This window comes from Hetaerina americana, unplaced genomic scaffold (genome assembly GCF_022747635.1).
Source record: "Hetaerina americana unplaced genomic scaffold, ioHetAmer1.1.p SCAF_57, whole genome shotgun sequence".
NCBI classification, from domain to species: domain Eukaryota; kingdom Metazoa; phylum Arthropoda; class Insecta; order Odonata; family Calopterygidae; genus Hetaerina; species Hetaerina americana.
In genome coordinates this window covers 1,710,733-1,729,264 of record NW_027287172.1, presented here as the reverse complement: position 1 = coordinate 1,729,264, position 18,532 = coordinate 1,710,733, and the positions used below count along the sequence as shown (strand labels likewise).

Here is an 18,532-nt window from a genome sequence, read left to right as displayed (position 1 = left end):
GAAGGTGACTATGTCCGACTGCTAAGGAACAATCATTTAGTGTAATAAGAGAAATGCTAAAACATGGGAAACTGTTGCATAGCACATTAAGAGGCATCACCCTAATATGGCAGTTGTTTAAGGTGCTACAAATTTATATAATGATAATGCTGTGTCACATTATCGCAATATTTTGAAGAATCTGTAAAAACATATGTATCTCGACAGTTTTATAGAAAAAAGAATTAGATATGTATCATAAATAATAAACTGATTATTATAATTAATTTTTTCTACCAAATATAATCCCTATTCCTGATTGGTTTATTCTGCGATAGAGAAAGAGATGAATACTATAGTTCTCTTTTGCATCGTATATTGAGAAGCATCACTCTAATAAGATTGGCTGAGCTCGCTAAAAATTGGTAATGATAATGTAATGATGCATTTTCAAAAAATTTGAAGAGTAGGTAAAAACAAATGTCTCTCCATAAGTTTCTGGTAAAAATGAATTATGAATGTTTCATATTTTAAAGAATTATTTTGAATCTTTTTTCTTTTCTACGAATAGGATCCGCATTCCCAGCATTTTCATTCCACGAGAGAAGGAAAGGTTAACATAAACCACATTCCTAAATAATGTCTATGCAACTATCTTTGAAAAAGATTGCAAAATATTTCTTTTAGCCATGAACCACATTATGGTACTTCATATTAGTTTATATGAAAACAAATTATTCACTATACGAGTTTTACGTTTTTACTAGAAATATCACAAAACACTAAAGAGTGTTGTCTGGATTCATTTTGGATCCTCAGTGAGCATGTGTAGCACCAATATTGCCTTAAGCTTTGTCATAGACAATGCCACAAGCAAAATATAACAGACTCATTCTTTTGATATACTTACATTATTTACATTAGCAATTTCGCACACGTTTGTATGTCGATCTTCCAATACTATATCGTACAGTTGCTCATCTATTCTGGTATGGTGGCACTTTTTCGACGTCCTTCACTTGGCTCCTATTGGAAGGTTTTATGTCAATGCTTGAACTCAGCCACATAATTCTCAACGGTGAAATTTGAAGGAGAAAAGTCCCCATAAATATTTAAAGCCCTTGTATGAATTTCAGTCAAAACTGACCATTTTTATGCACAATTTTATTACTGAACAATACTTTATTTTTCCCTATACTAACGACATTACAACTTGTTTAAACGACTACCTACAGTGAATTTCTGGATGGAATGGTTGGTAATATTTAAGTGCGTCTACTCATGCTCATTGTGCCAATATAAGAAAAAAAGCCATGCAAGTAATGATGCTGTCTGTGGGCGAAGCACGGAACGTTTCAAGCCACCCTCATATTACTGCAGCATGTTCACCTGACCTACTACCACAGCTCCTCCATTAATCACTTGCATAATTTCTCACTATTCCCTTAATGAGGTAGTCGTGAACTTTTTCCATGGTACTTTACGTGTCACTGGCAACAAAACTTAAAATATGTAATTAATAAATATAAATAAAAAAAGATGAACATATTCACCACTTTTGAAATGTTTCCATAAAATCTAACAGTTTTTATAAGTGACTCAACAGAAGTCAATACAAGTCTTAATCATTAACTGCACCCATCCCATTATTCTAATCCAAAAATAATTTTGGTTTCAAATATTTTTTTTGTTTTGATTACTTTTTTTGATAATTCTGCCTTTCCCTAATTATGACATGTGGAGAGATCCCACACTTCTCTCCTGTCATGCCACTTCAAAGCAAGAAGAATATTGGAACAATTAAACTGAATCTCTCATTTCCTAAGCTTTTCATCCAATATTGGCATACACTTCCAATTCCCTCCAACTGCTTGACAAACATTGGTGGCCTTATCATCAAACAACAAAAAAAAAGCCCGACTGATTTCTCAGTAGTCTGATGAAATTGCTCAACTAGGAATAACTCAGGTTCACATTCCACATTTTGAAACTTTTTTGTAAATATTTTTAAAATTTTCCGTAAGAGTTCAATGTCTTGAATTAGGTTAAAGATTGGAAACATTTGATCATTCCTTTTTGATTTTTCTTTAAAGTCCTTTCTTTTCCTGGGAGTCAATCAGTTGAGTGAAACTGGCCGATTAATTCATTTATTAACGGTAGGTTAAATTACTACTATTTCTCTCAACTACATACTTCACAAACTCAAGGGAGGCCAAGTTAATGTGGTGAAATGTTTCATATCTAGCGGAATGATACAATTATGCAAAATAATGAAATAAGAAAATAATTACACAAGTGACCAATAAATGCCCAGCCATAGCCACATTAAGGTCACTAAAATCATCCTAGGTGATGATTGTTTTATGCTTTCCAGCAGAATAAGACTAACAGTTCTGCATACAGTTCAATTTTAATACAGATATTTTAATTTTTAGTCAAACTTTATCAAAATTTCCATTCATTACAAACAGGCTAAAATATAACTTAGCTTGTACTTACTTCAGCTTTTTAAATCACTACTATGCTTTTCTTTTTGCCAGGCTTGACAGGAGCATTTGATGTTCCTGAGGTCCCTGATGTTCCAATGATATTGCAAAAGCCTTCTCCAAATCCACGAATGCCACATATAAAAGCTTATTTAGGAGTCTCATTTTTTTGGCCAGAACTCTCTACCTGAGAATTTCCTCTCTTGCTCCTTGGTTTTTCCTGAATCCGAATTGGTTTTCTTAGAAGTTTCTTTCTATTCTTTGGCTAATTATCCGAGCAAGGATTTTTGATGCTTGAGTCACCAGGCTATATTTCCTGTGGTATTTGCAATTTCGTATGTTTTCCTTTTCTTTGGTATTACAATCATTATACTTTCCTTGAAGTCTTCAGGCATTTTTTCGCTGCCGTAGCTATCTTTCTCTGATTATTCCGTAGAGGGCATCCTTCGCGTTGACCCCAAATGCCCTGATTATTTCTCCGTCTATTTTGTCAACTCCTAGTTCCTTGTTGTTTCTCAGGTCTGCCACGGCTTCCTTGAATTGACTTGTTAATATCTGCGGACCCCGATCATCTTTACCTATCATGTTTTCATCTTTAACTAAGCCTTCTTCTAGTTGTTTCTGGAGCTTGGTAGAGTACTTCAATGCATTCTTTCCATTTATTCCCAATGTTGTCATCAACAATTAGTATTTTTTCATTAGCAGCTCAGATGTTTTGCGATTTTGTCCTTCTATCCCTGAATTGCATCTTCACTTGTTTATAAAGCCATCTCGCTATTTCCCTTTTCATGTTGTCATTAATTTCCTCCCAGCAGCTTTCTATCCATTCATCCTTCGCCTTATTGCACTCTCGTATGACATGGTTCTGGAACTGTTTATGGAGGTCTTTTTCAATATCATTTCTTGGATTCTTATATTTCCTTTTTTCATCTCTGAGACCCCTTATTTGAGCTGTTATCCATGGCTTCTTATATATTTCCACCTTATTCACAAGGATCTCATGTGCCGCTTTGGTAATTATATTCTCCATTTCTTGTCTCCAGGCATCTTCCATGGGTATCTTCTTCTCGGATGTTGATCGAAGATGGTATTTACCACTCTCATGTTTTTCTCGTCGCAGAATTCTATCAGTCTCTCTCCCACGCCATTTCATTTTCCCAATCTGAAGTACCCCACACCTACTGTAAATACTTCCCCTCGCCAACCACAGCATTCAAATCACCCATTACTATGAGATTTTCCTTCCCTTTCACTGTTCCTAGAACCTCTTCCAATTGTTCGCATACTTCCTATATTTCCTGAGCTGAATGACTAGATGTCGGCATATAAACATGTACTATCACTGTATACGTAAGTTCCGCTGATAACGTTAACATCAATATCCTTTCATTTTGTTGGCAACACAATAGTCTTTTCCTTGCCCATTTCCTCTTCAGTATGATGCCTACTCCTGCAATCCTGCCTTGCCCAAGTATATCACCCTGTAGACGTCACTCCAGAAGTCTTTCACCCCCGCCCATTTCATTTCGCTCAATACCAGGATGTCTATCCCCAGCCTAGCCATATCCATCTTAGTATTTTCTAATTTCCCGCACACCCCTAATGACATAACATTTCACATCCATAATCTGCATTTATCCACCTTAACTAATGTTCCTCTCCCAGTAACCTCCACCCAGATATACAATTATAGATTGCATTGGATTACTTCCTAATGCATCACATGAGAACTATTACATAACTTTGACTCCTCCCTTAGATAGCATCGGGTTGCATCTATTTGGATTTTAGCTTCATCCTGACCATGCAATACAAACAAATGGCTCTAAAATAACACAGCGCTATGACTAGACACTGGTGCTACTCTAAGCATGATCTCAAAGAAGTCGAAAAATATTTCGGACAAAAAAATAACAAAAGATGGGGCGTCATTGCCAAAAGTGGAAGTAAGTTGATTGATGCACTGCTGTCTTGATAATCCACGCCGAAAGTCGTAAAAAATCATTGCACTAAAGTGCTCACCAGTTAAATCCATTTTTTCACTGAGACAAAATTTATCAGTCACCGTGATTAACACCAGTTATCATCAAAAGACATAATAATCTGAAGAAAGTTAGCGTTATAAGTGTCAAACTTTCAGATGGAAAGGTCAGATGGCACTTACAGCACTTAGTGTTGTTGAGGCTCAACATGTTAAAAGCCACCCTCGTAACATCATACTTGATATGCTGCTCTAAATTGAAGGTTCACATCCCTACCATGACCCACATAACATGTTGCAACATATCTCACACAGAGTAATTGAAAATTTAATAAGATTATATCGCATAGGGTCAAGGAATGTTATGATAATGTTAAAGACTGGGAAATTAGAAATGCAGAATATGAAATGAGTGTGATTGTGTTTGGTACTGAAGCATGGTGGTTCAGATAAGAGAATAAGTTTGGATTGAAGGATTGTGAAATGTGGCTGTGCAGAATGATGAGGTTAAAGGCACAGAAAGTCAAACAAATAAAAAAGGAGGTGCTGGGCATGGTAGGGGAGGAAAGGAAGGAAAAATACATAAGGTATTAATCAAGTAACGCATGAGATAGGCAAACTACGATTTGAATATGAAAGATGACACTTATATCTGGATAATTTTAAAAGAAAAGAAAGAAAATAGAAATAATTAAATTCATACTTTCAAGCAATTTATTTCAGTATTCATATTTGTCTATTCCAAAAATTTATCTTTGAGCAGGGCACTATTATGGAAAAATGCATGAAAATACATATTAACCATACATCTCAGGGTGACATATTTTTTAAACAAAAATTAACAGTTCCAATGAACAACACGAATAAACCAATTATTGCCCTGTGTGCATCCTTTGTTAACTTATAAGCATCAAATTTAATTTTACAATAATAATGAATGTTCATAATTAAAAATAACATATTTTTCACATGATTCATTTCATGGAAGCACGTTCATGCTTCTTTTTGTGGTTCTTCAAATTGTGGCTTTGAGTGTAATCCTTCCCACAAATATCACACTTGTAATCCTTCCTCCCTGAATGGCTTTTCTTGTGCCTATCAAGAGATGACATATTAGTAAACACAGCCTCACATATGTCACATTTATAATTCTTCTCTCTCGTATGCGTGTTCATGTGTTGTTCCAAAGTTGCTTTTGATACGAAGCCCTTCTCACACAAGGTACACTTAAACGGACGTTCACCGGAGTGCACCCTCATATAATGCACTTTAACATTTTCTTGACTGTAACCTTTAAAATCACAGTCACTGCAGCTAAACTGCTTCTCTCTTTCCGCATTGTGAGTATAAATGTGCCTCTTCAAATACGCGACATTTGCAAAAAGTTTCCCACAATGGTCACAAGGATGGGTTTTTTCCTTGTTGCCACAAATTTCCTGATGCCTCTTCAAATTACTTGATTGAATGAATTTATTCCCACACATATCACAAACATATCTTCTCTCACCATGGGTCCTCTTGTGGACGACTACATCATACTTTGTCTTAAATGTCTTCCCACATACGTCACAAACTGACTGTCGTGTCTGAATGTGAACTACTCGATGAACATACAAACTGTTCCTTTGTTCAAAGAGTTTTCCACACGTTTCACATTTAAAACGTTTTCCATTTATGTGTGCATTAATGTGCTCCCTATACCTTCTGGTGTCTCGAAACAATTTCCCACACTTAGGACATTTACGTTTGATGACATCCTTAGTAACCGGACTAAAACCTAAATTATTTTTCACTCCATAACGATCCTGAAATAATAAGACCATAAGTCATCAAAATAATCAATTAACATCAATTCAAATAATAAGAATACAATTCACTTTTAATTATGATAATTAAATTTTACAACTACACACAATTTTAACAATTTTAATACCCCAAAATAATTATTGATTCTATCGGTTCCAAAGACCAAACTCTCATAAAATATTTGATGGATTAGGATAATGGAATGGGTGCAGTTAATGAGCAAGGCTTGCATTGACTTCCTTTGTATCAGTTATAAAGACAGTTAGAAAGAATGAATAGCACCAAATGACTTTTTTGTTCCCATTGATTAAGAAAAAATTACATGGCCAATGGTTATCGGCACCTGAATAAGCTGTTGATTCATTCAAAAACCATGTTTAGGAGGTACCTCAAAGGGAGTGGAAAAAGTGTTATGAAAATTGTCCATGAAAAAGTATATTGATTATGTTGGAGGATTCTTGGAAAACCAATTAAGTCATTTTCAACAATAAATTATCGTCTTTTCATTAAAAGGCTAAAAAGATAAATAATAACCCACATATCCTCAGTTGAAATGGGTACAAAATAATGGGAAAAATATATTTGAGAGTAATATAGTATAACACAAGTTAATATCATTCAAATGCAATACACTGGATTAGCGATCGCCAGCACCACATTTAAATTAACTAATGAAATCAAATTATCTGAGCACTATCTCTTTTCAATTGCGTATTTTTTAAATATATTGCCCACTCCATCAATTTTTTCACATGACTTGGTTAAGGATAGCAAGGCAGTGATGCAATAGATTTCTTGATTCCTTAAATGTCCACTTAAGACTTATATTGACTTCTGATGAGTCACTCTTAAAAACTGTTAGATTTTATGGAAACGTTTCAAAAGTGGTGAATATGTGCATCTTTTTTTATTTATATTTATTAATTATATATTTTAAGTTTTGTTGCCTGTGACACGTAAAGTACCATGGAAAAAGTTCACGACTACCTCATTAAGGGAATAGTGAGAAATTATGCAATTGATTAATGGAGGAGCTGTGGTAGTAGGTCAGGTGAACATGCCCCAGTAATATGAGGGTGGCTCGAAAAGTTCTCTGCTTCACCCACAGACAGCATCATTACTTGCATGACTTTTTTTCTCATTGTGGCACAATGAGCATGAGTAGACGCACTTAAAAATTACCAACCATTCCATCCAGAAATTCACTGTAGGTAGTCGTTTAAACAAGTTGTAATGTCGTTAGTATAGGGAAAAATAAAGTATTGTTCAGTAATAAAATTGTGCATAAAAGTGGTCAGTTCCGACTGAAATTCATACAAGGGCTTTAAATATGTATGGGGACTTTTCTCCTTCAAATTTCACCGTTGAGAATTATGTGGCTGATAGCAAGCATTGATATAAAACCTTCCAAGAGGAGCCAAGTGAAGGAGGTCGAAAAAGTGCCACCATACCAGAATAAATGAGCAAGTGTACGATATAGTTTTGGAAGATCGACATACAAACGTGTGCGAAATTGCTAATGTAAATAATGTCAGTATATCAAAAGAATGAGTCCGTTATATTTTGCTTGCGGCATTGTCCATGACAAAGCTTAAGGCAATATGGGTGCTGCACATGCTCACTGAGGATCCAAAATGAATCCAGACAACACTTTCCAAACAGTGCTTGGCCCGCTTTATGAGAAGTAAGAGATTTTCTGCATCGATAATGGCAATTGATCAAACATGGATTTGCCGTTATACAGCAGAATTCTAACCTGCATACAGAATCCTAACAACAATCCATGGAGTGGATAGAGGCCAGCTCAAACACACAGATCCAAGATTAGTCACTTGCGTAAATGTTATACATAGGTTTTGATGAACCACGATTGTATTTGTTGAGCATTTCTTTACACCAATTCACACAAGCATCTTTTTGAGCTTTTGTGAAATTATATAGGATCCAAAGCGAACAAATGTTTTTCACAGCTAAATGTTCATGTAATATCTAATTGATGCTCATCACACTAATCCCCAATGATACCTCAATTCCACTAATAAGTCATATGACAATCTTCCTTCACTAGTTCTTGCACAGCCTCAATGTTCTCTGGCACAACAACTGATCTTGGACGACCTTCTCGACTCTCGTTGCTTAGAAAACGGTGGCCGTGATGGAATTTGTTGTACTAGCATTTCACAGTGAATGGTGAAGAAAATCCACAAACTGATACTGGATGATCATCGACTGGAAGTTTTTGAGCTAGCAGACATAGTAGGTATTTCACGTGCAGTACATCTCATATTTATTGAAATTTAGGACATGAGATAGATGTGTGCAAGATGGTGGGCGGATATTTGTATTTGATCTTATTGAACATCACTGGGAAAAGTACAAGGAGCTGAAAGGAGATTATATTGAAAAATAAATACATTTTTTTCCATAACTTTTGTGTTTACTTACTTGGGTCGGGTACTTTTGGGATCACCCTCGTACATATCTCGAAAGAAGATTACGCTTGTTAGAAACATAAAGAATTGTTGACCTTATCATTTTCTCATTCATCTTTAACCTCACAAATTACCTCATTACATCAGAAATATACATAAAATGTATTTTTTCCATGTATACATATGCCTCCCAGGGTGTCTAAAACACGGTGTTGGTAATGACTAACACCTATCTCCTGCAGAACTCAGTTGCTTTCTCCCCGCCATCATTCCTTAAGCCTAAACCATAGTCCCCCACCTCATCAACATCTCTCCCTTTGCCTATCTTCAGATTCCAATCCTCCAACACCATCAAATGTTTCCCCGCTGGAACACAAGCGATTATGTCCTCTAACTAATGGTATATCCTATCTACTTCTTCCTCCTCACGATTTCTAGGTAGAATGTGTACCTGAACAGTGACCAAGTTCGTCAGCTCTGCTTTTATCTCTCCAAGTAATATTCTATCCGTTGATTGTTCTATGTTGACTAAGTTTCTTCCTCCCTCATTATTCAATATTATGGCAACCTCTCGTTGGCTCTCATCCCTGCCACTGTATATTATTCTAATCTCTTCTATCCTTCCATCTCACCTCACATTAACCTAAAATATCTATATTTCCATTTTCCATCACTCAGATAAACTCAGTCTGCAGGAACTCGAGCATAAGCTCTATGAGAGTGTCATATCCTAAACGCATAGAAAATGTTTGACTTTGATACAACTTTCAGCACTATCAAAATAAGAACAGAAACATAAAGTTTAATTTGATCAGCCTTAGGAGATCTAAAGAGATAATATTGAAATACAGCACTGCATTTAAACTTACAAAAATTAGATATAGGTATGAACATTGCTAATTTTTCTAGGAAAACATAATGCAGCAAGTGATTCAGGAAGAGAAATGTTCTGTACATACGAGAACAACATTAGTACAAAAACTGCAAGTTTGAATACAAAAGAATATTTGCAAGGCATCAACTCTTGGCGTGTTGTGGATTTTATGGGAAACTGTTACATCACAATATGCAATGCAAAATATTGCCCTAATCAGGCAGAGGATATTCATACTATAAATTTATTTGATGATAATACTAAATCACATTTTCACAAAATTATGAAGTGTCAGCGAAAACAAATGTCTCCAGGATGATTTCTTGTAAAAGATAATAAAATATGACAAATAGTAATATAATAAGAGAAATAATATGCTAATTATTTAATTTCTTTTTTTGTTTACACAAATAGAGTGCACATTCCGGATCAGTTCATTCCACAATAAAAGAAAATATGAGCAAGACCCAGGATTCTAAACAATGGATACAAAATTTTCTTAAAAAAATTTTGCTCATTATTTATTTTTTCTGGCAGGGAACTCATAAAGGTATTTTACATTAATTTATGTGCAATAAATGTTTCAATAAAGGCGTGCTTTGCTTTAAGAGAAATATTGCAGAACAAATTATGCTTGTCTAACATGGTTCCACTCAACATGTAATTAATACTCTAAAAACTGAAGCTGAAAATTTTGCTCACCTTTTTCCCTTTCATTAAATCATCATCTGACAGCAAATCAGAATCCTCAGAACTCTCAGAATCAGAAGAGTTAGATGACGAGTACTCTTCCTTTTCAGGAGGAACTTCACTTCTCTTTCCTTTATTCTGAAAAAAAGCAAGCAGCATGCATCACAGATAGAGAAAACAAAATAAGACTGAAGACAATACAGATTTTCTCCAAAGATATAAACAAGAAACCTATACATATAAAATGGAATCATCTCCTATGGGACCTAACTCCATGATGATGAGAGAATTTTTCTTATACTTTACCACACTGAGAAAACAGCTAAACTTCTCATCTTAATCTAACAATAGGGCTGAAAGGTTCCTGATATTTCAAGTCTTTTATTTTCTGTGTATTCCACCAACAATATTTAACATTGAAGTTGTAAGGATTTAACCATTTACAGATACCAAACATGAAGACATTTTCCGAGACATCGGCAATTACAGTTATGCACTATTTGCAGTTTATTTACCTGAGCACAATTAATTTTTAAATATTTAAAACTTTTCTGTGACGACAGGGTAAAAATATGCTGATTAATCAGCACTAAATATGAAGGATTCATGCTGCTTCCAGGAATTACAATCGTGTAGATGGACAACTGTTTCTCCCCCAGTCCTGGAGACATCTTCAGGTCGAAGTGATCTGCATCATGATTTGGCTGCTATACTCGTAAATAATAGGAGACGCTGACTGGCCTGGAGTTCTCTTGTTGCAAAAGAAACACTTGGTTTTTCCACATAAAATTGTGTGGAAAAACCAAGTGTTTCCACATTTTATGTGGAAAAACCAAGTGTTTCTTTTGCAATATGTATCGTTTCCACAAAGTGACGCCTGAAGTTATCTCCTGGAGTTCTCTGATTGGTTCCTTCTTGGTGGTGATTAGGAATCACCACCAAGAAGGAGCAAAGTAATGCATTACATAACCTAAAACATCAAATAAACCTCTATAAATGCATGGGTTATTTTCAGAAAATCTTAACCTATAAATATTCTTCCACAAAAGGAAAATTTTGTGCTTCAACCTTCGTTTGTATTCAGAAGAAATCCCTCCCAATTCAGTAGAAGCCTCCACTGCACTGGTGGCTTCATACAGTTGTGGAACGTGTAGGTCGATGTGCACAATCCATTCTCCGGTAGCAAGGTGAAGCTGTTTACTTGGTACAAATAACAGTCCAGCTCTCACTGAGTTCACTGATAGCAGTACACACAACCGATTGATTGCTGGGAGCTTGTATCCAAGGCCTTCTATTGTCTCTAAAAGAACCGTATTCACATATACAATATTTCGAACAATTCATCACTAACATATTTTACCATACACATGGTGCCATGGAGCGTCTGGGTCTAACACACAATAATGTAACTATGCCTATACATAGTCACTGAGTATGCACTCAAAAGAAGATGCTCCGCTGGTATTTCCTCTTCCGTGCTTAGTTAAGTGCTCGGCGTTTCTGATTATGCCTCCTTTTAGCAGAAATGGATTTCAGCAAAGAGAGGCCTGGGGTCACCTTGGCAATTGCGGCTTTGCAGAATGGAGGAATAACTTTCAACTTGACAATATTCCTTGGGGGCTGTAACAGATGGAGTCTGGTACGAGGGTCTTAGGGGGGCGATGGTATGGGTTGAGGTGTATAAGGGACTGATAAATTGTTAGGGAAAACGTCATACACTAAGCACCCAAAGCCAGTCTTTGATGGGCAGTAGCGGGGGTTGTTTGGCGAGAAAACTTCTTCTTCCACGAGTGGTAACCCGCTTCCTGGCGTGAATGGGCACTGCGTAGGGTGGGGGGGGGGTTGTCCTCCCAAACCGAAGAAAAGGGGGTCGCTCTGGGTGGAGAGAAAAGGGCTCCGAGGCAGGAAGGTTTTAATCCCCTGCCTGGTGTTGGTGGTCCTCGGGAACTGATTTTCCCTCCTCGAGTGACAGCAGCAGGCTTCAAAATATATCCATGATCTTCTGGATGGTTCCAGCAGATATGGTTCGGGCAATGCTAAAAATGCATAATAGAATTACTTATTTTTCCTGCCCGGTAAGGGTCTGAGATCATATTGGGGTCCAGCAGCTGAGGACGTGCCCTCCTGTTCTGAAGGCAAACATTTATCATCTAATGTGTTTTCTATGTTTTGTGACAGATTTCCTTTGGAGTTGATTTCGGGCCTTGGGGTATGTTTGTGAGAAACGTCTTGGTTCTCATTAGACACAACAAAGGGAGGAACGTACTCAGGATCAGGGGGTTAGTGGAGCAAGTTTTTGGGGTGCCCTGTGAATTTATGACCGTCTTGTATATTTTCAATGTCAAATGTCACAGAGCTCCTCACTTTAATGACCGTATACAGTCCCACCCATCGGGAGACGAGTTTCCTAGCCTGCCCTTGAGATAGCGCAATGTTTCGTAGCAATACCAATTCCCCAACATTTATGCTGGGCATCGTTAAATTGCGATTATACGTGTTATGCTCCTTCTCAGTATTTTGAGCATTATATTCAATGGCCCGTGAGTAGGCGATTTGTAGCCTACGCTGTACAAGATGATGACACGGCGTTTCCTCTGAGTAGGAGGTCTGGGTGGGAGTCAAAACGTCGTCCCACAGCATGGTTAATTCTCTCCCGTAAACAAGGTAGGCCGGGCTATACCCTGTAGTCCTATGCTTACTATTCCTGTAACAAAATAGCGCAAAATTTAGGTGGTCATCCCAATCTAGGTGGTCTTGTGAGACATAGTAATGCGAGATGACCACTGAAAAGGATTGGTGTGCCCTTTCTAATCTACCATTGGCCGCCGGGTTATAGGGGGAGGTACAAAATGTCCTAATATCCAGTAAGGAGCAAATTCTGTGCATGAGCTGGGAAGTGAAATTAGATCCCCGGTCCATTAATAAATACTTAGGTACCCCGTGCCTGCAGATTACGTTTTACATAAAAACACGGGCTACAGTTTCCGCAGATTCATCGGGAATCGCAAATCCTTCAGGATATCTTGTGAACTGGTCTTGGCAAGTTAAAATGTAACGGTTTAAAATGTAATGTAAATTGTTTAGTAAGATCTGGAAATCGCAGCACAGGGAATTCAACAAGATGGTCTCGTAACGTCTCAAAGGCTTGTTACTGTTCTTCCCGCCACGCAAATCCTATGCCTTTCCTTGTTACAGAGACCAAAGCACATTCTGTTGCACAGATAGTGACCCATGGGAGTGCTAAAGGCGGTGTATTCTCTGCAATTCTCATCCACTTCCACTTGTCAATATCTGCTGCATAAATCAAGAGAACTGAAATATTGGGCTTCGCCTAATTGGTGGAAGGTCTTGTCTGAGTTGGGCAATGGAAAAACACATTTTCATCACATTATTAAGGCCTCTATAATCAATGCATGGTCTATACTGCAAGAGTTTTCCTTCCACAGGTTTCTTTTTTACTAGTGTGATTGAAGCAGACCAAGGACTTGATGAAGGCAAGATGACACCTTGTTCCCACATTTCTTGAATTACCTTATCTAAATTTTCTCTTTGGGCATGTGAGACGCGGTAGGGCGCCCTTTTAATCGGGATGGCCTGGCCTACATTAATGGTGTATTTAATAACATCAGCACGGCGTAATTTAATGTCCCCGTGGACAAATATGTCAGCAAATTCACTTAAGAGTTTCTTCAAAGGTTCGACGCTATTAGGATGCACAGTGTTTAGTTCAAACAAGGAAATCAATTCACTGCCCTTGGGCGATTCTGGCCATAATTCAACATTGCTTGACTCCACTATATACTATAATGGGAATTTTTGTACCATCATCACAAACGAAGGCTAGAATAGGTAAAATACATACATCATGGTCCCCTTCAAAAATTGAAATCTCTTTGCTTGATAGATTGGTACATTTTAATTGTACTTCCACGATTCAATGAGGAGGTACTTTAATTGCTCTTAAGGTAGTGGCTCTTTGGGTTTCAAAACCTAGCGTACAGGAAATCCCATCATCTAACCTGCTACAACGCTCTTCTTCCACTACAATCCAACCACTTTCTACGTCTAGTGTGAACTAAAGACCCTCAGGTGCCCCACTAAACAGATCCCTTAATTGTGGCATACAGGAAACCCTATAATCTGTCCCGCCAACGCAAGTGATTCCATTTATTTCGCCATCAGTGTTCCCTTCGGAAATGTCCATGACATGCACTGAGGCTTCTAATTTATCCTCACTGAACCCCTCTTCAATGGGTCCTAACAGATCGACAATTACAGTCACTTTGCTTTTAATGCTATCCTCATTACTTTTTGTTTCCAATAAATTAAAATCTCCATCAGGCTAAGTCAAACTACATGGATTAAAATTAAATTTATTATGTGTTTGTGGTTCTGATTCACTAAAAGAGACTAGATCATCAGTTACAATTGGAAAGACCCTTGAGTTTTTGTTATTGGATTCAAGTCTAGTTTCATGTCCGTCGCAAACCTTTAGTTTCCAATTTTCCAACGATATGCTACTTCCATATCGCACCATAAAATCCAATCCGAGTATGCCATCATACTTAAGGAAATTCCCATCCATTATCAATGCGTCATGGGGGTATAAGTTATCATCAATTACAAATAGCACTCGGCATTGCCCGATAATTTTCAGTGGATGCCCGGAGGCCCCATCTTACAGGTGAGTCATATCGCAAAATTTTGAGGTGGTCAAAAGGGAACCATTTTCAATGTACAATTGTTACTGCAGCACCGGAATCGACAAGAAATTTATGCGATACTCCTTATATTCCAATGGAAACTGTCATTCCTGCTCCTGGCATTACGGCCAGTACTACCTCGTTCCCGACCAGTGGGTCGGGTTCTAAACGTTTCCCGAATTCTTATTTAAAACATGATTACGGCAATTAATAGGAAGATGTCCTGTCTGATTACACACACCGCATCGTATCAAGGGGCAGTCTCTGGAGGCGTGAGTTTCCTCGCCACAATTAAAGCATTTCCGTGTCTTGGCGCGGCAGTTTCTGGCCATGCGTCCAACCTTTTTACAGCAATAGCACTTGCAGGCATCTATAGGGGGCCGTGGATCGGGGGTATTCTGACGTTGCTGTCTGGGAGCTTGGAATGCGGTTGACTGCATGGCATTGATGTTATTAGGATAACCGCAAACTAGGTGGGTGACTTGGGGTGGGAGACCATTATTTACGGGGTAGAGGTTCATTCCAAAATTTTGTGGGGGAGGAGCTTGAGCTTGACATGCACGGTAATCACGTAAACTCGGGTTTGTCGCAGAGTAGCTTAAATGCTCTGGGTTGTGATGGGAAAATAAATTTGATTCTAGGTGTGGGATTGGGCTCATGTTGTGCACACTGGAAGGAGGAGACTCCCTTACAGAATGGGCTAGCAAATTCACGTCCTAATTCATGGATAAATAATTCCTTGCATTAGCCTTGTCTAAACGCCTGAATTCTTCGGCTTCTAATACATTTCTAGGATTTCGCACGGAAACAAAGCGGCTGATTTCCACTCTAAGACCTGCCGGAAATTGGGCCAGAAGTCTCTCTTCAATCATTACCTTGATTGCCTCCGAGTCGGGTTCATTAAATGAAGGACGGAGTTTCCTTGCAATCCACCTTAACCGGGTGGAATAGTCGCAAACAGATTCTAATGGCATTTGCACGCAACTAGTGAACAATTTTTGCTGTGAAACTTTGGAAATTTTAGGGGTAAATCGTGCCTTCACATACCTTGAAAAGTTTTCATATGATTCAATGACATGGGAATTATAGTTAGCAAATTCGGCGGCCGTTCCACTTAGACGTAGGCGGGCCGCATGTAATGTTTGGGACTCGTTCCAATAGCTGAAATCACTCACGATCCAAATTCCTTCCAAGAAGGTATCTATTGTGGTGTCATCTTCCCCTTAAAGCAGGTGATCAATGAAATTTGAGAGCCGAATATATTCGATGGGGGAATTGGGTTGGAGGGGACTGGTTCTGATCCCAAAGGACTGTCAATACTATTTACAGAAGGTGTAAAATCCATTACATTTACGGGAAGCGGGGGAGTCAGTTCCCATCGAAGGGGAAAGCAGCGGGACGAATTCATGATTGACGACTCCATGGCTACAAATATATTACCAATGCTTCATACAACATCAAACCCATCGCGGTACGCGGTCAATGCCAGAGAGAACCATTCTAGCAGAAACCCATTTCTGAGGAAGTGGAAAATAGTCCTCGAATTACTGAAAGAGCAAATCTTAATTTTATATATACCGTATTCCTTATTATTATTTTCTCTCTGGTGCTACCGGGCATTGACAGAGACTGGGACACCTGACACCAATATGTCTCGAGGGACATATGGACATGTGGAAGGTCAGGTCGATAATGTATGAAGGCAACCTTACTTTAAATACATTTACTGTCTAGAGACCCACACGACATACAACAAGAACAATAAACCCTTGCGTGACATATAAAACTCCAGCGGACACTTAACGGGATAAGTTGGGGGCGCAGCCGATCAGTAACCCGTGCTTGGTCTTGCTGGTCGCCAGCTAGTCGCACTGGTTGCACGCCCTAACCAACGGTTCTATTTGAGGCCAGACTCAAGACTGGCCTCACCTTAGGCATGGGGCCCTTATAAACGGTCCTCAGCAAGTACGGGACCCGTGGGTCATCCTCAAGGAGTGACGCCGCGGCGAGCCAAACATTGACCATTGCCCTGTGGGCTAGTAATGAGTGTCAGGGTCTCGTGGCCCGCACAGGCAGGATGATGCACGTCGGGCCCATGTCCTTGGCCTTTTGGTGACATACAGTATGGTAGCATATGTCGTTTGCTTTTCATCACTCAAATGGAGTTGAAGGGAGACAGGATTCTGGCCAAGAAACATAGCAAGGAGAAGCCTGGAAAATTAAAACAGACGACAAGTGCTGACGTGCTGATGACTGTGTATCACCGGAACGGCTGAGCTGGCAACCAAGAGGCATTATTTTCCAAGATTCATATGAGAAGCAGTAGAAATAATGAAAAATCTTAACAATTTCAACTGTGAGGATGGCTACATTCAGACTTCCACATGGAAAAGGTTGATTCATATTCGCCGCCAAGACAGAGCCAATCAGAGAACTCCGAACCAGTCAGCGTCTCCCATATGTATATATATGGCCACCAAATTGTGACACAGATCACTTTGACCTGAAGATGCCTCCAGGACTGGGGGCGAAACAGTTTCCTGGATTCCTCGAAGCAGCATGGATCCTTCAACAGATAATATCACTGAAGCCTATGGATTAAAAGCATTAAAAATGTTCTTTGCTGTTTCTTCACAAAATATAGGCATACTCCAAGTTATCAACCCAAAAGCTGACACGCCAGATATACCTTTGAATATAAATTCCATTCCTCACTTCGAACCATTCCAACCAACCAGGGATGGATTTTACATTGATCCTTATATTTAATGCCAAAGCATTTACCTTTGCCATTTAGACAGGGTCAGAAACAGCAATCATTTTTCCATCTTGCCCTTCTCTTACTGATGATTCTATACACCTCATTAGCTGAAAGAGAAATCAAACTTATTTTTCTATATCCCTAAGGCATAGCTGCCTTCCCCTTTACCATGTGGGAATTATCACTGATCCGATAAAATCTACCAGCAAAATTCTTCCCCCGTAATGCCACAAATTAGCCCACAAAAACTCTCAGGGATATCCTCTCATGAACCCTTCATTAGTAACCCACAGAAGATGTTTAGACTGTCTGGATAACGTTTTCCTAAACCATTAATTAGTTCCACGGGAATGGTATGTAATTCCACGGTCATACAAGATTCATATACAATTTATCGGGAACAATAACTTCCTCACTGGACTATTGAATGCAAAATCATGAAGAGCAGGCTAAATGTGATTTTGAGGCCCAACCAGAGGGTTTGGGTGATATGCGACCTATTTAACAACTGGATCAATTAAGTGGTTGGTCCTGAGAAAAAGTATTTGCTTCAGATGAATTTGCCACTCCATGTTTTGCTTGTTATGGACAATGCTCCTGCTTATCCATCTGGCCTACCAAGATGACCTCCTAGAGGAGTTTAAATTCATCAATATCCATTATCTTTCTCCCAACACCACTTCATTACTTCAGCCCAAGGACCAACAGTTTATTTCAAACTTTAAGAAGCTCTAAAGCACTAAAACACTTTTCGAGCATGGTTATGTGGTGACTGAAAGGACCAATCTTAATCCGTGAGAGTTTGGGATATATCATTTCA

General features: G+C 38.5%; 2 protein-coding genes across 4 annotated transcripts in view; both read right to left on the bottom strand.

Moving 5' to 3' along the window:
• The window catches only part of LOC139694843 (uncharacterized), a 257,773-nt gene that overhangs the window by 170,323 nt on the left and 68,918 nt on the right, over nt 1-18,532 (bottom strand). The window lies entirely within an intron of this gene.
• The window catches only part of LOC139694846 (zinc finger protein 93-like), a 43,531-nt gene that overhangs the window by 8,562 nt on the left and 16,437 nt on the right, over nt 1-18,532 (bottom strand). Inside the window, exon 7 of the mRNA XM_071593371.1 lies at nt 10,261-10,386. Within this exon, the coding sequence (XP_071449472.1) occupies nt 10,261-10,386 (126 nt within the window). The remainder of the gene's footprint in view (nt 1-10,260; nt 10,387-18,532) is intronic.